The 18,767-nt window shown below is 34.0% G+C and overlaps 1 protein-coding gene across 1 annotated transcript; it reads right to left on the bottom strand.

The window, feature by feature from the left end:
• LOC124355980 (N-alpha-acetyltransferase 35, NatC auxiliary subunit) lies at window positions 1-14,189 on the bottom strand. Its single transcript, XM_046807128.1, has 4 exons — window positions 14,006-14,189; window positions 5,978-6,189; window positions 4,280-4,534; window positions 1-219 (listed from the first exon to the last, which is right to left on the bottom strand). The coding sequence occupies exons 1-4, from the start codon at window positions 14,187-14,189 to the stop codon at window positions 79-81; spliced, it is 792 nt and encodes a 263-aa protein (XP_046663084.1). The 3' UTR covers window positions 1-78.
• Window positions 14,190-18,767: the final 4,578 nt, after the last annotated feature.

The raw sequence follows: 18,767 nt of genomic DNA, 5'->3' as shown, positions 1-18,767 counted from the left end.
TATGAAATGATAAATTTATTAATAATAAACAATAAATTATAACATAATGACAGTCTGACTGTTGACTAGAGTACAATGTTAATGTATCTTGATGATGGGAAAGTGGTGGTGGTAGGAGAAGTCGAATTCAGGAGGATTGGAGCTTTCTCTCTTGTGACCAGTCGCCAGCAGCTTCAGCACCACGAAGTTGGTCTTGGTCACACGCAGCAACTCGTTTATCTGAAATTACACAATGTATTAGTCATTATATATCTATGCAAGTGAGATCTTTGTTATATATTACTTGTGACAAACACTGTACAACAGAACCACCATCTTCGATCTGGAGGTAATTTCTTTTCATTAGCAATTATTTTAGAAAGTTTGAAGATTTTTGTAATGTAACGTACCTTCAAAACTTTTACTTAAATATGCAGGGTGTTTCTACCCTACCAATATTTTAAGGCATTGTTTCTGGGCCAAAAGTAAATCTAAATGTCATATTGAAATTGTTTTAAAGTCCTTGTTACTTATACTTCATTTTGTCCTTCCTCACATTGTTAAAAAAAAAAAAAACCACTTGATGTATCTAAATTTTGCAAGACAATTTATTTTTAAACATTTTTACTACAAAACTGACAATTATTAGGCGAGATTTGTCACTTTTTGTGTGTGTGTGTGTGGTTATTGGCAGTGTACACATTTTATATAACTATTATCAAAAAGCTTAAAGAAGCAGTATTAAATTCAATAGTTACTATGAATTTATTTATTCATAAAACTGCTTAAATTTGTTTGAACATTTTCTGTTACGAAGGTAATTTACTAAGTTCTGAGAAAATAAGTTGTTTAACACACATTACTGCTGTTCTGCGAGTCCCACTTAATGTTCACAGGTAGATACAATAGTTTAACCCTTCTCACACCACTAATAAAACAACGCCAACAACACGTTAACTTTCCTATAATGGCAAGACAAGTAAAAAATTTTGTTTCTGTAAGTTCAAAGCTAACTTTTATTTTAACTAAATTATAAAAGGTAAAAGCAAAAAAAAAGGATAAAACAGGACATTTTACCTGAAAGGAGTAAACAATTTTTTTTTAGTTTACTTATTAAAATTTATTTAAAATAAACAGTTTTGTAAATAGTTCTTTTTTATTTTTATCAATAAATACACTAATTTAAGTAAAATGCTGTGTTTTATCATTTTTTTTGCTTTAATATTTTATCATTTACCAGGGTTCCCACTCAATCTAAATACTCAAATTCACGGCTAATTCACGGTTTTCATGGTTAAAAAAATTTAAATTCAATTCAAGGTCGGAAAGTTTTCATAAAACAACGTTACGGTACAAACAAAATCGTGTTGGAGAGGGGCGAAGTTGAGACGTAAACACTACAGACGCGGCAGAGCGGTAAAATACAATATAAAACTTCTTCCCATTTGACTAACGATGTCATTGGTCGTGCAGGAATTGACGGAAACGTCTAAAAGAACGAAATAACAATAGGCTTCGGTTACGACGCAAGCAATGAGCGGCGAGCGCCCGATTTTATGTGCGATTTGCTACATAATGAATATAACAAGGCATATTATTTTTACAAAACATCATCTCATAACAGTCATCAAAGCAATGACAAAGACAAATTTCAATATAATTAGCATGCACATAGCTCATAATTTTCTTTAACTTACAAGTTTGTTGAAATCTGAAGAGAACTTTGTTGACACAGGTTAGACAAGATGCAGGGTGACAGGATTCGTACGTTGGCTAAGGCTAACTCGTTTGAGTCCATGAAGTACACTTGCGTGATTATTAAATTATTTTCTTGTTTAACACATTATTATTATTATTTCGATCGATTTCTTCCACAGGAAAATTTTCACATAATCACAGGTTCACATTTTAATTAGTACATAAAGAAAAGGCAATTTTATTGAAATTAAAATAACATATAAACGTTAAATGTATAAAAATTATATACAATTGTTATAAGAAGAGTTATTTGGTACCAGTTTATCAACAAAAAAAATTATATTTGTACACATAAATAAAGAAATTGATAAAAAATGTCTAGAATAAAAGTGAATTAACGATTTGCACTTTTTGCTAAGTTCCTGTATCTTATCGTCTAACTCAGCTGCCCTTTTTTCCTGGCGTCGGACAAAAACCTGGAATTTTTGTGCTTCCAATTCTTTTTTTTCTATTGCAGCTTGCTTCCTCTCTTTTCTCAGAATTAATTTTGTCTTTCATTTCTTTCTCGTTGTTTGCCAAGTGCTCCGAGTAGTGGGCGTGGGAATTTTTGGCAGCATGAACTAATTCATTAGTGATTTCCATTGCCTCCAATCCTCCTGCTGCTGATATGCCGTCACAAACTTTTCTCAACGCGACTAAACTCTCCTCCTTCAAGTTTTCAACTATACACTGTTTGTTGACAGAGAAGCCTCTTTCAACAGAAGAATTTCCGTGAGAAAGTGTCAGAATGAGTTGAATGAAAAGCTTTAAATCTTTATATCAATTCTCACAATAAGAATAAGATTGGGAAACAAATCTTTCATGTTGAGACATGAAACCAGCTGTTGTCCGAGGATGGGGGAGTGGAGTACACGATATACCCCTCCCCTTCCACTCTCATTGACAGTAGACAACAAAGGTTATTTTTACCATAACATCGCTGCACCACATTACAATAAATGAACCTTGTACGATATATTTTTCATCTGCATGAAATGATTAATAGCGTTAACGTAGTCGTATGGAACCCGACAAAATTATACTTGACTTGGACGACTTCCTCGATTTGTAGTTTTGTAGTAATAAAGCTTAACACTACAAACGTTTACTTGACGTTTGTTGTTTCCTGGTTAGAAAAAATGCAATGGTTTTTTTTTCTAACGTTTTTATAACATGACGTTTCATTTGTAATATTTTTACTAATACATTATACAATTTAAACACACATTCACCATAAAAGATTTAAAACCGTGTACACTCGTAATATCCATGCAGCTTAGGAATCATAAAAAATATTAATGATAAGGAAAACGCATATCACTACCGTTTAATATCTAAAGAGATGAAAAATAAAATTGTTTTCTCAAACGACCTTACTGGTAATTAAAACAGTTATATAGGCCTATAAAGTTATGGTCTCGCTGCGTTAATTGATATGTGTCGTGTAGGTTCTGCTCCGTCACATTATTATACTATTTATTTACGCAAGACCCTAAATTAATTCAATTTATTGTCCACCATAAATTAAAATTTTTTATAATTATTACATTGTGTTAACAAGTTCATTACACACAACGATATATAGATATCGTACTGAATAGCATTTTTCTCATTAATATTTAAATAAAATAAGGGATTTAATAGAATGAAATTAAGTTAAAATGTAATTTAAATTCCTTACATTAGATTAAGGATTTGTATACTTTTTTTATTTTATGAAAACAATAATAGACTTTATCTGATACAATAAAACTCCAATACGAAAAAGTGTTTACATTAAACGACAATCTATCAAGTAATTAAATTGTGTTATTAATCTCGCGTTCAATCAGAGAATTGCCTTGTTTACAGCCGCGTAGCGTAGCCAAGGCCCGGAACCTGGCGACAGACAAAGACAGGCCTCACATGATTTGAGCGGAAGCGTCATCTCCCACCGGCCCTTCCTTTTCCTCATTTGTTTATAAACCATATTATCAGTAAAATCGCTCAGATAGCAGCACCTGTCAAACTTCGTGGTCTATCCCCTACATTGCGTGCTACTTTTTACTTTGCAATAGTGAAGGTCAACTTTCCCATATGATCGTCTGACGACGACCCGTGTTGATTTTATTTATTCAAAAGTTGTAGAGATTTTCACGGTATGTAAACAAAATTCACGGCTTATTTAAGGTTTTTTCACGGTGAACGAAATTCACGGCTTATTCCCGGTTTCACGGTTTTCACGGTCGGGTGGGGACCCTGATTACTTATAATAAAAATTAGATTTAAACTTAATTAAGAAACAACATTTTTTACTTGTCTTGGCGTTATAGGAAAGTTAATGGATTTATTAGTGTTGTGCGAAGGGTTAGTAGTAGAAATATTGTACAGGCACTAAACTTTATAATAAAGCAAGCAAAGACTTCTTCATGTGTACATCCAGGAGTCTCTTAAATTCAAATCTATTCACAGATTCTAATTTACTCCAGCGCCCTTCAACATTTCAAAGAAGGAGCTAAGAATGTAACATACATATCTACCTAGTGCTACAATTTGTATGTTCGACAATGTCGGTAACACCCACCTCAGTGTCTGGGTTGGTGATGGACTCCAGCAGCGTTCTGGCCTGGTGGAAGTGCTTGCAGCCGTGAGTGTACAGGTTCTGACTGGGGGAGTGCTGGAGTGTCAAGGTCACATCGTGGAACTCCTGGTACTGTACGGGCGGCGGCGTCACCAGCCCGCTGAACGGCGCAAAGCGGTGCTCGTAGCGCACGCGCTCACAATCAAACTCAGGGTGCGGCAACGGAAGCTTGCCATCCTGCCGGAACCCCAACATGGCCTGTGGACGGAGCACATATCACATGCCTTTCTGTCACTCAAACGTGCAAATTTTAATTGTCAGGAGAAACTTTAAGCTAGCTAATCAAAAACTGATTGTGTTTTATTTGTATGTTTAGTTTTGCATCTCGAGGTGGCCTTAATGTTGTCTTATCTTTTCAACGATTTTTTAAAAGTATATTGTCAATGAGTTGTGTAGTGTAATCATTGAACATAGCAACATTTTTTTTATGTAATTTAGTTCTTTATTGTAGTTTTCTGTTGAAAGTGGTGAATTTAAAAGCCTGTAAATCATTGAATTAAATGTTGCTCTTTTTTGTGCAGATGGATGGTTAGATTCATTGATAATAAATCTATCTGTATGAGTTGGTTTCCTGTACATATCGAATTCAAATTTTGTTTAATTTCTAATCACTAATACATATAAAAATGAGATACTATTGTTTTGTTAAAAATTATAACAATTTTTTAATTTTTAAAGGTTTTGAAAGGCCTCATTCAAAAAATAAAGGAGGAATCACAGTGTGTGAACATCAAGCTAAATGCACAATCAGTAATGTACATACACTTGTTTATAAGAAGGGTTACAATGTATTTACTTTGTTATGTTTACTTGTTTCTGTAGTTTTAATTTTATTTGATGACCTTAAAAAAAACTGCCTATTGGTCCTTGTTCTGCTACATCTCATGGTGATTAGAACTAATCATTGATAGAACCAGATCGATTAATAGCTTTAAATAAATTGTTAGATTTATAAATGTAGGGTGAATGTCAGGAAGAAACACTTAAACCTTTCAGTTTCAATAGTTAATAGATGGACAAATGTTTTAGGAATTCACCAAAAGTGCTCACATCCTGAAAACCAGATGTTTCAAAACATGCATGAAATATCAAAACCTACTTTCCAGTTTAAAAATGTTTAATTTTAACAAATATTTTATTGATTTAAATGCAAAATAAATATTAATTAAGTAAAAATTTCTATACAATGCACAGTAACAGCTGATTAATCGTTAGTAATTTTGGTTGTCTACTTCCATTATTGCTATCAGTTATTAAATTAAAAAGTGAGAGCAATAATTATAACTGATTCATTTTCAGAGACAAGATACGATGAAAATAAACTTGTTCTCTTAGTATCCTCGGCTTTCTTTTCAGTGTGAAATGTTTGAGTGTCCTTGAACCTTTACAAAACAATCATATTTCAAAAGATTTATTTATATTATCACTACTTATATTTGTATATTTAGAACTTTTTAAGTAGGCCTAAACAAAAATTAATATATAAAAATTCTTGAACACAAACAAAATTTCAAAAAATTGTTTGACTAATATTTCTTACACTACAAGAGTTAACAGCGTAAACATAACTCTGCCAAATCGACGTTAAAAATACGGCTAAGACAAAATTCCACAGCTTATATGACAAATTCATATGAGCACCTTGTAGTATCCACCACACATGTTCTGCAGTGCCTGGTGGAACACGATCTCACGCGTGTAAGGTCGTGTCTTCTTCTTCCTGGGCTTGTTGCGACGTACACGGGCGTTGACAACCTGTTCCTGGTCCACCAGGAAGGTGTCGGCCCGAGTCAACGAAGATATCAGCCACCCGTACAGAAACTCGTACAGGTACCTTTTACATACAGAAACAGCTATATTTATAGATAGTACTAAATGGTGATTACACCATCATTAATAAAAGAAATAAATGAATTGATTGATTTTCTAAACAATATATTCTCAATAAATTCTTATTGATTTTTTTTATCAATAGAAAGTGTGTATGCGAGGGGACTGATAGAATGACTTCATACGAATATTTAGAAATAATTATTAATAAATGTTTAAAATGGAAGGATCACATAATTTACTTGACACACAAAAACATTTATACCTTTAAAACTTTAAGTGAAGTTTAACCTATTGGGGAGTAGCTGAAAGTTGTTCCAAAAGAGTACAGACGGTTAGAGCCGTTTGATCCCAAAAGAGTATTGACGGTTATGACCGTCCATGACGGGGTTGCTAAAACAATCAATATTGCAACTTACTGTTTATGCACTCTAGTGGCGTTCTTACATACTATTTCGACTGTGAGATGTTCAAAGTAATTATTGCTGTATGGTGCTGGCTCCTAGTGACGGAATACATAATCACAGATTTGCCGCCAAATGTTCTGTCATTTTCTCGCGCCACGTCCATTTATAGGCTATACATGGAATCAAAAACCCAAATGCTAAGGTTCACATCATGGACTTCCGAATTAACGTTATCAGACAGATACTGGAAGCACATGTTGCACCAAGAGAAGAGGCCGCAGCTGTGACGCGTCCGTTGGGCGGAGCCCAGCAGCCGCTACGCTTGTCAGGTCGCCATTTCCGCCGCCCACTACCAGTAAGGGAAAATGGCCGAAGGAAGCTAAAACGCTGCTTTGTGTGTTCAAATACAACACGGGGTGAGCGTAAAAGAAAAGAAACTGCTTATGAGTGCACAAAATGTGAAGTAGCACTTTGTGTGTACCCGTGTTTTGAACACTATCATACGTTTGTAAAATCCTAAAAAAAACAAAATGTATGAATTTATCAAGTTGTAGATCCAAAAAATGCATTATTATGATATTTTGTAATGTTTCAATACATTTTGAATGAAAACAACAACAATTTTTTCTTTACTCCCTGGAGTTCATTAAGGATAATTTTGCTTACTCTAGTATATACTAGGTAGGATGACGGTTATAGCTGTCAGTACTTCCCAACAGGTTAAGGGACTCGGAACCAAAATGGCATATCATGTGTATGTGCAATCACTTTTTTCTTTTGGGATTATTTCTTGCGGTGCTGCAGATAAAACTATTCTGAAACTTTTATTAATTGTCCAAACATTTATACTAAAAGCCTGTTTTTAAAATAGAGCAAAAGATATCCCACCATGGCTTTATTTCACTAAAGACTAACAATAAAACGACTGTAGTATTATATCTCTTCTAATTCGTAATTCATAAATTTAAAATTTTGCTAATACTTTTACTGGAGAGCACACTAATAATACACGTTTGTAAAGATAACTGGAATGTATGTAACTTGGAACTAACAAAAATCTTTTCTACTACAAACTCATTATATTTCTCAAACGCTTCAGAGTAACGTAACTAAGAATAATAATACATTCGAGGCGTGTTCAGAAAGTAAGTACTGTCTCATTCTACTGCCGCTGTAGTGTTGCAAAGGACTAGTCGTCCTTGTTCACTGGATATCGACTCACGCCATTTTAGTTGTTCTACGTTGTGTTTTCAATTTTCTCTGAACGTTAAAAATTTTTAAGACAATTAGTGATCTTATCAATTGTGAGATTTGTTCTGTAAGAAGATTTGTTAATACAAAGAATGTGAAACCGGCTGAAATTTATCGTCAAAAATTCAAGAAGTTTACAGGGAAGACGCCATGAATGAAGGAATGGTGAGAAAGCGGATTAGAATGTTTAATGGTAGTTGAACAAATGTGCATGATGAGAATTGGAGCGGTCGGCCTTTTCGCTATCTGACGTTTTCCAACAAACTTCACTCACTCTTTTGTACTGACGTAAATGCTCACTGACGTGCACAAAACCAAGAGACTCTGAAGTGCTTTTGACTTTTCTCCCACGGTACAGTGATGATGGTGAGGAAGTTTTATACAAAAGTGTGATAGGTGATGAAACTTGGGTCCGTTATGTCACACCGGAATCTAAACAGCAGTCAATGGAGTGGCGACACACACAATCCCCGAAGAAACAAACATTCAAGACAACAATGTCTGCACAAAAATTCATGTGCACTGTCTTTTGGGATCGGAAAGGTTTTGCTGATTGATTTTCTCCTAAAAGATGAAACCATTAATGCGGAAAGGTATTGCAAAACCTTAAGAAAATTAAGGCGGGAAATTCAAAACAAATGGAGAGGATTGTTCAAAAACGGAATTGTGTTGCTCCATGACGATGCTTGGCCCCATACCGCTGGTGACTCTCAAACATTGGTTCGACAATTTCATTGGGAGCAGTTCGATCACTCGGACTTTGCACTGTCTGACCACTTGTTCCTGCACATGAAGTCTGAGCTAGGCGGTCAACACATTGAAACCAACGATGAAGTGAAAACTGCCATTGAGTCGTGGCTATATTTGTTGGCGGGAGAACCTTCTACAGTATGAAGAGGGTATAGACAAATTGATCACCCACTACGAAAAATGTTTTAAAATCAGTGGAAACCTTCGGGCTTTCATGTAGAAACAAAATTGTGTTGAAAAAAATTGTGTTACTTGTTAAAAAAAATGATTCTTTCCTTCTGAACACGCCTCATATGATATATTTAAGTCAACCGTCTAGTTTACGTTTACCCTAGCCTAGTATAGAGATTATGGCTGTTTCATGTGTTATTGATGTTTTATTATTCTCCTATCCGTATAATGTGTTGTGAATTGGTTTACTTAGTCTGTCAGTATTTCAACAACAGGTGAGATATACAGGTCAAATGTTCAATGATGCTGTGAATCATTCACTTCTTAATCGCAAGATTGTTCTCAGATATTTTTTGAAGGCAGAGAATTTTATTTCGATTTTGATTTGCAGGTCCACCGTTAGACACTTATCACAGTATATATGAGCTTGAATACAGTTTGAAGAACTGATAAATTCAGAGAAATGATAATAATTTTAGAGCATAAATACCTGGAGTTATATATTTATACGGAAATTAATGTATTTAAACTAAAATTTAATAATTAGGGAAATTAATTGAGTATTCAGGCTTGGTCTGACAGACAAAAGAGGAACTTATCAGATAATGAGCGGGGGCTTGAATGAGTATCAATGACAAGCGTAGTTGTTTCACACCACCATATCTCTCTGTCCCGAGTAATGAAGATCGCAGCAATTTTAATCATTTTTTTAAAAAGTAAATACTAGGACGGTTGACTAAATATATACATCTGAGGCGTCGTGTTCAGAAGGAAAGAATCATTTTTTTTTAAAAGTATACACCAATTTTTTTAACCAATTTTGTTTTCTACATGAAAGCCCGAAGGTTTACCACTGATTTTAAAACATTTTTCGTAGGGGTGATCAATTCTGTCGTATACCCTCTTCATACGGTAGAAGGTTCTCCCGCCAACAAATATAGCCCAGACCTCAATGGCAGTATCACTTCATCGTTGGTTTCAATGTGTTGACCGCATAGCTCAGACCTTCATGTGCAGAACAAGTGGTAGACAGTGCAAAGTTTCCGATGTGATCGAACTGTCCAATGAAATTGTCGAACCAATGTTTGAGAGTCACCAGCAGGTATGGGGCAAGCATCGGTCATGGAGAACACCAATTCCCGTTTTGAACAAACCTCTCCATTTGTTTTGAATTTCCCGCCTTACTTTTTTAAGGTTTTGCGAATACCTTTCGCATTATTGGTTTCATATCTTTTTGGAGAAAATCAAGCAGCACAATACCTTTCCGATCCAAAAGACAGGTGCACATGAATTTTTGTGCAGACATTGTTGTCTGAATGTTCTGTTTTCGGGGGATTGTGTGTGTCGCCACTCATTGACTGCTTGTTTGATTCCGGTTCGCGACGTGTGACTTAACGGGAACCCACAGTTCATCACCTAATCACACTCTTTTGTATAAAACTTCCTCACCATTTTCATTCACTGTACCGTGGAGAAAAAAGTCAAAAGCACTTCGAGTATCTTGGTTTTGTGACACGTCAGTGAGATTTACGTAGTACTAAAAGATGTGAGTGAAGTTTGTTGGAAAAGGCAGATAGCCGAAAAGGCGACGCTCCAATTTCATCAAGCACATTTTGTTTCATCTACCATAAGAAACATTAAATCGCTTTCAACCATTCCGTCCATTCATGTGGGATTCCTGTAACTTCTTGAATTTTTGAACGTTAAATTTCAGCGGTTTCACAGTTCTTTGTATTAACAAATCTTCTTACAGAAACAAAATCTTCACAGAATGAATAAGATCACTAATTGTCTTAAAAATTTTTTAACGTCAGAGAAATTGAAAACACAACGTTAGAACAACTAAAATGGCGTGAGTCGATATCCTAGTGAAACAAGGGGACGCACTAGTCTTTGCAACAACTTACAAGCCGGCAGTAGAATGAGACAGTACTTACTTTCTGATCACGCCTCGAATGTATTATTAATTCTTAGCTTACGTTACTCTGAAGAGTATTGATGACATATAATGGAGTTTGTAGTAGAAAAGGATTTTTGTTAGTTCCACAAGTTTAACATGACATTCCAGGTTATTCTTTACAAAGTGTATCTTGATTAGTGTGCTCTCAGTAAAAAGTAATTAGCAAAAATTTTAAATTTATGAATTACGAATTAGAATGAGATATAATATACAGGTCGTTTTTTGTTAGTCTTTAGTGAAATAAAGCCATGGTGGGATATTTTTGCTCTATTTTAAAAAACAGGGACTTTTAGTATAAATGTTTGGACAATTAATAAGTTACAGAATTGTTTTACGTCTGTGTCAGCACGCAAGAAATTATCCCAAAAGAAAAAATAGTGATTGCACATACACATCGATTATGGCCATTTTGGTTCGTGTCCTTAACCTGTTGGGAAGTTACTGACGCTAGTTAAACACGTCATCTCTACCTAGTATATACTAGAACGTCAGTTAAGAGGAGGCTGTGAGGAGAATGTAAGCCAAATTATCCTTAATGAACCTCCTGGGAGTAAAAAGAAAAAATTGTTGTTTGTTTTTCATTTTTTTCAATAAATGTATTGGGGGGAAAAACATTACAAAATATCATAATAATGCATTTTTTGGATCTTACAAACTTGATAAATTCATACATTTTGTTTTTTTTTAGGATTTTACAAGTTTGATAGTCGTTCTAAAACAGGGTACACACCAAAGTGTACTTCACATTTTGTGCAACATAAGAGTTTTTTTCTTTTACGCTCCACCCGTGTTGTATCTTGGAACACACAAAAGCAGCGTTTTTTTTAGCTGCCTTCGGCCATTTTCCCTTGACTGGTAGTGGGCGGCGGAAATGGCGACACTGACAAGTGTGTAGCGGTGGCTGGGCTCCGCCCAACGGACGCGTCAAGCTGCGGCTTTTTTTCCTTGGGTGCAAAAGTGCTTCCAGTATCTGTTCGATAACGTTAATTCGGAAGTCCATGATGTGGGACTTTATCATTTGGGTTTTTTGGACTTCCATGTATAGCCTATTAATGGACGTCGCGCGCGAAGAAAATGAACGCAGAACATTTTTGGCGGCAAATCTGTGATTATGTATTCGTCACTAGGAGCCAGCACATCAGCAATAATTATTTGGACATTACAAGTCGAAATAGTATGTAAGAACGCACTAGAGTGCACTATTAAAGTAAGTTCGCATATTGATGTTTAGCAACCCGTCATGGAGGTCATAAACCGTCAATACTCTTTTGGGATCAAAACGGGCTCTAACCGTCTGTACGCTTTTGGAAATAACTTTCTGCTACTCCCCAAATAGGTTAAACTTATGTACTTAAAGTTTAACGGTCTAAATGTTTTTAGTGTGAGTCAAGTAAATTATGTGATCCTTCCATTTTTAACTTTTTTATTAATAATTCTTTTAAATAGTCGTATGAAGTCAATTTTTTTTTTTTTTTCTATCAGTACCCTCGCAAACACATTTTTATTGATAAAAAAAAATCAATAAGAATTTATTGAGAATATATTGTTTAGAAAAACAAATCAATTCATTTATATTTTTTTTAATGATGGTGTAATCACCATTTAGTACTTTCTATTAAATTATAGCTGTTTCTGTATGTAAAAGGTTACTGTAAGAGTTTGATGTACGGGTGGCGGTATCTTCGTTGACTACGGGCCGGACACACTTCGGGGGGACCAGGAACAGGTTGTAAGCCATGTGTTACGTCGCAAACAACCACCGGAAGAAGAAACACGACCTTACACGCGTGAGAACGTGTTCACCAGGCACTGCAGAAGGTGGGGTGGGACTACAGGTGCTCATATGTTATTTGTCATTTAAGTGTGGAATTTTAGTCTTAGCAGTATTTTTAAGTCGTTTTGGACAGAGTTTTTGTTTACGCTGTTAACTTTGTAGTGTAAGAAAACTATTAGTCAAAATTTTTTTGTAATTTTTGTTTGTGTTCAGAATTAGTTATTTATTAAGTTTTTGTTTGGCCTTACTTATATAAGTTCTAATTATACAATATTAAGGTAGTGATGTATATAAATATATGCTTGTGTAAATTTGAGTGTTTTGTAAATGGTTCAAGGACATCATAACATATTTCACACTGAAAAGAAAAGCCGAGGATTTACGAAGAGTTACAAGTTTTATTTTACATGTTCTGAGTGTCTTGAAAAACTGAATCAGTTATAATTTATTGCTCTCACTTTTTAAGTTATAATCGATAGCAATTAAAGGAAAGTAGACAACCAAATTATAACGATTAATCAGCTGGTTATGTGCTTGTATAGAATTTTTTACTTAATTAATATTTATTTTGCAATTTAAAATCATAAAATATTTGTTAAAATTGATCCATTTTTTAACTGGAAGTAGGGTTTTGATATTTCATGCATGTTTTGGAAAATCTGGTTTTTTCAGGATGTGCGCATTTTGGTGAATTCCTAAAAAACATTTGTCCATCTATTAACTATTGAAACTGAAAGGTTTAAGTGTTTTCTTCCTGACATTCACCCTACATCTTATAAATCTACAATTTATTTAAAGCTATTCTAATCGATTTGGTTCTATCATGATTAGTTCTAATCACATGAGGGATGTAGCAGAACAAGGACCAATAGGCAGTTTTTTTTAAAGGTCTTCAACATAAAATTAAAAACTTTCAGAATAAAGTTAACTAAACATAAGTAAATAATTGTAACTTTTATAAACTAGTGTATGTACAGTTTACGATTGTGCATTTAGCTTGATTGTTCACCACTGTGATTCTCTTTATTTTTTGAATGGGCCTTTTCAAACTTTTAAAAATTAAAAAAATTGTTATAATTTTTACTCCAAAAACAATAGTATCTCATTTTTTTATGTATTAGTGATTAGAAATTAACAAAATTTTGAATTCGTATGTACAGGAAACCAAATCTACAGATAGATTTTTATCATTGAATCTAACATCCATTGCACAAAAAAGAGCAACAATTCAATTCAAAGATTTTACTGGCTTTTAAATTCACACACTTTCAAAGAAAACTACAATAAAGAACTAGATTACATAAAAACTGTATGCTATGTTCAATGATTACACTACACAACTCATGACAATAGTACTTTTAAAAAAATCGTTTTGAAAGTTAGACAACATTAAGGCCACCTCGAGATGCAAAATCAAACATACAAATAAAAACAATCAGTTTATGAGTAGCTAGCTATTAAAGTTCTTCCTGACATATTTAATATTTTGCACGTTTGAGTGACAGAAAGGCATTGATATGTGCTACGTCCACAAGGCATGTTGGGGTTCCGCAAGGAATATGGCAAGCTTCCGTTGCCGACACCCTCGATTTTGATTGTGATAGCGCGTGCGCTACGAGCATCGCTTTGACGCCGTTCAGCGGGCTCGGTGACCCGCCGCACGTAACGTACCAGGAGTTCACAACGATCGTAACTTTGGACATCCAGCATCCCGTCAGAACTGTACACTCACGGCTGCAAGCACTTCACCAGGCAGAACGTGAGAGGAGAGTCCATCACCAACCCAGACATGGAGGTGGGGTTACCGACATTGGTCAAAACATACAAATTGTAGGCATAGGTGAGGGTGGGGGGTTGTATTAGTTACATTCATAGCGCTTCTTTGAATATGTTGAAGGGGCTGGAGTAAATTAGAATCTGGTGAATAGATTAGAATTAAAGAGGACTCGGATGTACAAATGAGAAGTCTTTGTTGCTTTATTATGAAGTTAGTGCCTGTACAATATTTCTTACTAATAAACCATTCGCACAATAATAAAGCAATTAACTTTCATATAACGCCAAGACAAGTAAAAAATGTTGTTTTCTTAATTCAGTTTAAAGCTATTTTTATTATAACGGTAATTATAAAATATTAATAGCAAAAAAATGATTAAAACACAGCATTTACATAAATTAGTCTTATTTATTGATAACAATAAAAAGATATATTTACAAACACTGTTTATTTTAAATAAATTTTAATACTGTAAACTACAAAATAAAAAATGGTATACTCCTTTCTAGTAAATGTCCTGTTTGTATCCTTTTTTTGTTGTTAACTTTTTTAATTTTAGTTAAAATAAAAGTTAGCTTTGAACTACAGAAACAAAATTTTTTACTTGTTTTGCCCGTTATTTTTCTCAGAACTTAGTAAATGACCTTATAACAGTAAGATGTTACAAACCAAATTTAGCTGTTTTATGAAATAAATTAAACTCATCGTAACTTTGAATTTAATACTGCTTCTTTTAAAGCTTTTTGCTTAATTGTTATATAAAATGTGTACACTGCCAATAACCACACCACACACACACAAAAGTGACAAAATCCTCACTAATAAATTGTCAGTTTTGTAGTTAAAAATGTCTAAAAATAGATTGTCTTGCCTAAATTTAGAATACAATTATAGTTTTTGGGAAAACAAATCATATTATTTTGTTGTAGGTTTATCTTTTTGCTTTAATGTTGTATGTAAATTTCATATTGAAGACATCCCAGTGGTTTATTTTTTACAATGTGAGGAAGGGACAAAAATTATAGTATAATAACAAGGACCTTTCAACAATTTCAATATGACATTTAGATTTTCTTCGTTGGCCCAGAAACAATGCCTTAAAATATTGGTAGGGTAGAAACACTGTCATCTATAAGTAAGTTTTTGAAGGTTGTCTACATTACAAAAATCTTCAAACTTTCTAAAATATGCTAATGAAAGAAAATTACCTCCAGATCGAAAAGATGGTGATTTTGTTGTACAGTGTTTTCACAACGTAATAGTATAACAAAGATCTCATTGCACTAGTTATATAATGGACTAATACGTGTGGAATTTCAGATAAACGAGTAGCGCCGTTGTGAACAAGACCACTTCGTGCGTGCTGAAGCTGGCTGGCGAATGGTCACAAGAGAAGAAAGCTCCGCAATCCTTCCTGAATTCGGACTTCTACCTACCTACACCACCTTTCCACATCAAGATACATTAAATAATGTACTCTAGGATCAACAGTACAGATGTATTATGTATTAATTTATTGGTATATTTTTAAAAATTTATCAGTTCATATGGATGTTATTGTTTACAGTCCTGCCCACTCAAGGCCTTGCAATATGCCATTTCGAGAGATTATCAAAGCCACTAAAGTGATTCTATTTGTAGATAAATAAAGTGCCTATAGTAAGCCATTTTAAGGGAAACTTTATTATTAAGGGTTTTCAGTAAGTTTGATTGCTACTTGTGATTCAATATATATGATCATATGTTTCAAAGGTTATATCAACAAATCAAATATCTTTTAGAGAAAAATCTTTTTAGTTTATCAGCAGGGGTCCGGTCACAACTTTGGTCGAACCCCCATTCTCATGATGCTTCATAATTAACACTGACAACAAGCCTAATTTAAGTGGATTACTGGGAGAATGGAAAATAAATAACACTGACTATTATGGTCAATGCAATTCCACGACAGTACTGAAATTTAGAGTTTCACCAAGTTCATACGTTTCTTTAAAAATTAGCATGGACGAAGGAGAGTTGCATCAAAGGGAAAATAGCTCTACCTTTCAACACATTTAGAAGAATGTCCAAGCTTGTCCTTGCTCTAGCAATAGCTGTGGTTAATCGTTGGGCACAAGTCTGGATATGATAAGGTTTTTATACTGTGTTGTAATTAAATTCGTTTACGTTACCGCTCAGCGATCCTTCAGCTCATTGTTTTGCCCTGTCATAAACTCTCATTGCGTTCATTCCAACCCATGACAGCTCGCATTGTCATGATGAAGATTGGATTTACTGAAGAAATTCTCAGAATCTGGCATAAAAAATAGTGGTGTATCATTCAGAATTGATGTCCTACGTTGCTCTACGGCACCCAATCGCCCATGGACGGTAATCGCCAAGAAACAGCTTTGATGTGCTTCTTCCACAAATAATATTGGCTGGATTTGGCCATCCTTGAAAGAACTGTAACGGTGGATTGCATTTTATTCAGGGATCATACTTATAATTCGTCACCTTGTGCAGATGTTATAAAACTGCTTTTGATGCACTTTGCGCAAATTTCTTTAAATTGGCTTGACATCAAACAACATAAAGCCTCCTTCTTAAGATTTGTCAGGTATATGCAATATCTCCAAAGAGACAAAACTTTTTTAATCATTGCAAAACAATAGTGCAGGCTTGTCATACTCATGCCTTAAAGATGCCTCAATCTCAATGAACGATACATGCTTTATCAGCTCAAGCCATCGCATCGATGTTTTCATTACAACACCGATGTTGGAACGAACCTACACGACGTTTGTCTTGGAAGGATCGTCGCCCAATTGATTTGTTACACTGGTCTTTTACGTGTGCAGTAGAGGGCCGTTAAAATAACCATATAAGATTAAGTTCTCTGTGCACTATTGTTCTGCTTAGGAACAGGTCAAAAGTTATGAAAAATTACTGTGCGAAAATGTTCACCGATTTAACTTATTTTCAAAAAATTCATTTTCTAACTTGGCTGCCACATACACTAACAGCAATGAAATAAAAATGTTTTGTTGAGGTTCTTGTTTAACAAAGCATTCAAATCAGTGCTACACGGCCAGAAACATAAATAGCAGGCTCGTATTTTTATGGACTTTTTCTGCACTTGTTTACAAAATTTATGCTGTGATCTCTCCATTTATGAGTGTCTCAATGCTCTGGTGTGTTGTATATTTTTGCGTGATTAATGTTATGTTAGGTTTATTCATCCACCAAAAAACCAGATTGTACTTGAAAACATAATGTTACTTAAGGAAACAAAAATCATGATCATGTGCTGTATTGCTTGGATAAAAAACTACAAATCTTACATAATAAAACATGTTTATTTACATTTATATTTCAAAATATATGAAATTCCACTAATAAGGGTCGTTTATGGTAATGTGTTCCAAAATTTTTTACTTTTCAATACTTATAATAAATATATATCACAGAACCATATTAGACAGAAGCCTATACCATACCCGAACACAAAACCCTAACAAACTAAATCATGGTTATTTTTATTATGAGAATCTTGAAATCGTAAATCCAATTTAAACTCATACCATAAACTTCCTTTTTACAAAGTATAATAATTTTGTATTCAATTTATAATTTCTTCATCTTGATGATTACCCAGTCTCTGTTACTGAGAAAAAACAGTGTTATATCATTAGTAAATTCAATATAACAAACACTGTATAACCTTAGAAATAAAGTCTTATTTTGCCACATGAACCAAAAGGTAATGAATTTGATTAATTAATTAAATAAATTCTAAACCAAAAAATAAATACTCAAATTACTAACCACATACATCACCAACCTACTACTAAAAACTTCAATTTGTCTCACCAAAAAATAAAACAAAACCATAATTAAAAAAAAACAAAAAGTAGCTGCCAAAAAACCCTCACCAACACAAACATATTGTACCAAACCTCTTACAAATTCATTCCCATTTCTTAACACAAATTATTTCCGTCCATATTTACATATACCCTCATTTTAAAAACTAAACAAAAACCTTCAATTAAATATCACAACACTCACAACCATTTCATACCACAACAATAATCAATAATTCCAATACAAACCTGAAACTCACATCTAAACACACAACTCCACCATCACCAACAATTATATTAATTAATTACAATCAAACTAAACACCTTCACATAATTATTAAAAACATATAAACAACATACATTAAAAATCACACACATAATTAAATTTATTAAAATTCACCTTACAACCCATAAATCTATTACAAATTCCAAACCAACAACCCACTCATAAAAATTCTTATATTCCTTTCCACTCCACACAACAATACACCACATTTATCCACAAAAAAAACCTACACCACATTAAAATTAAAACCCTCATATTTCACTCCCCCCCAAACCCTCAAACTACCCCTCCTCAACAACCATATATTTAAACCCTAACCCTCCCCCAACCCCCACATATATATAACACCTACAAATAAAATCTCACCAATTACTACAAAA

Source organism: Homalodisca vitripennis, chromosome 2 (genome assembly GCF_021130785.1).
Source record: "Homalodisca vitripennis isolate AUS2020 chromosome 2, UT_GWSS_2.1, whole genome shotgun sequence".
Lineage (NCBI taxonomy): Eukaryota > Metazoa > Arthropoda > Insecta > Hemiptera > Cicadellidae > Homalodisca > Homalodisca vitripennis.
The sequence above is the reverse complement of the archived record's forward strand: the minus strand, read 5'-3'. Positions and strand labels throughout refer to the sequence as shown.

Excerpts from the sequence above, each read along its gene's own strand:
- LOC124355980 (XM_046807128.1), bottom strand. The coding sequence starts at position 14,189 with ATGCTGGATGTCCAAAGTTACGATCGTTGTGAACTCCTGGTACGTTAC. Across the intron at positions 4,535-5,977 it reads TGTGTGGTGGATACTACAAG|GCCATGTTGGGGTTCCGGCA; the intron begins GTGCTCATATGA and ends CTCCGTCCACAG. Across the intron at positions 220-4,279 it reads TCACCAACCCAGACACTGAG|ATAAACGAGTTGCTGCGTGT; the intron begins GTGGGTGTTACC and ends GTGTAATTTCAG.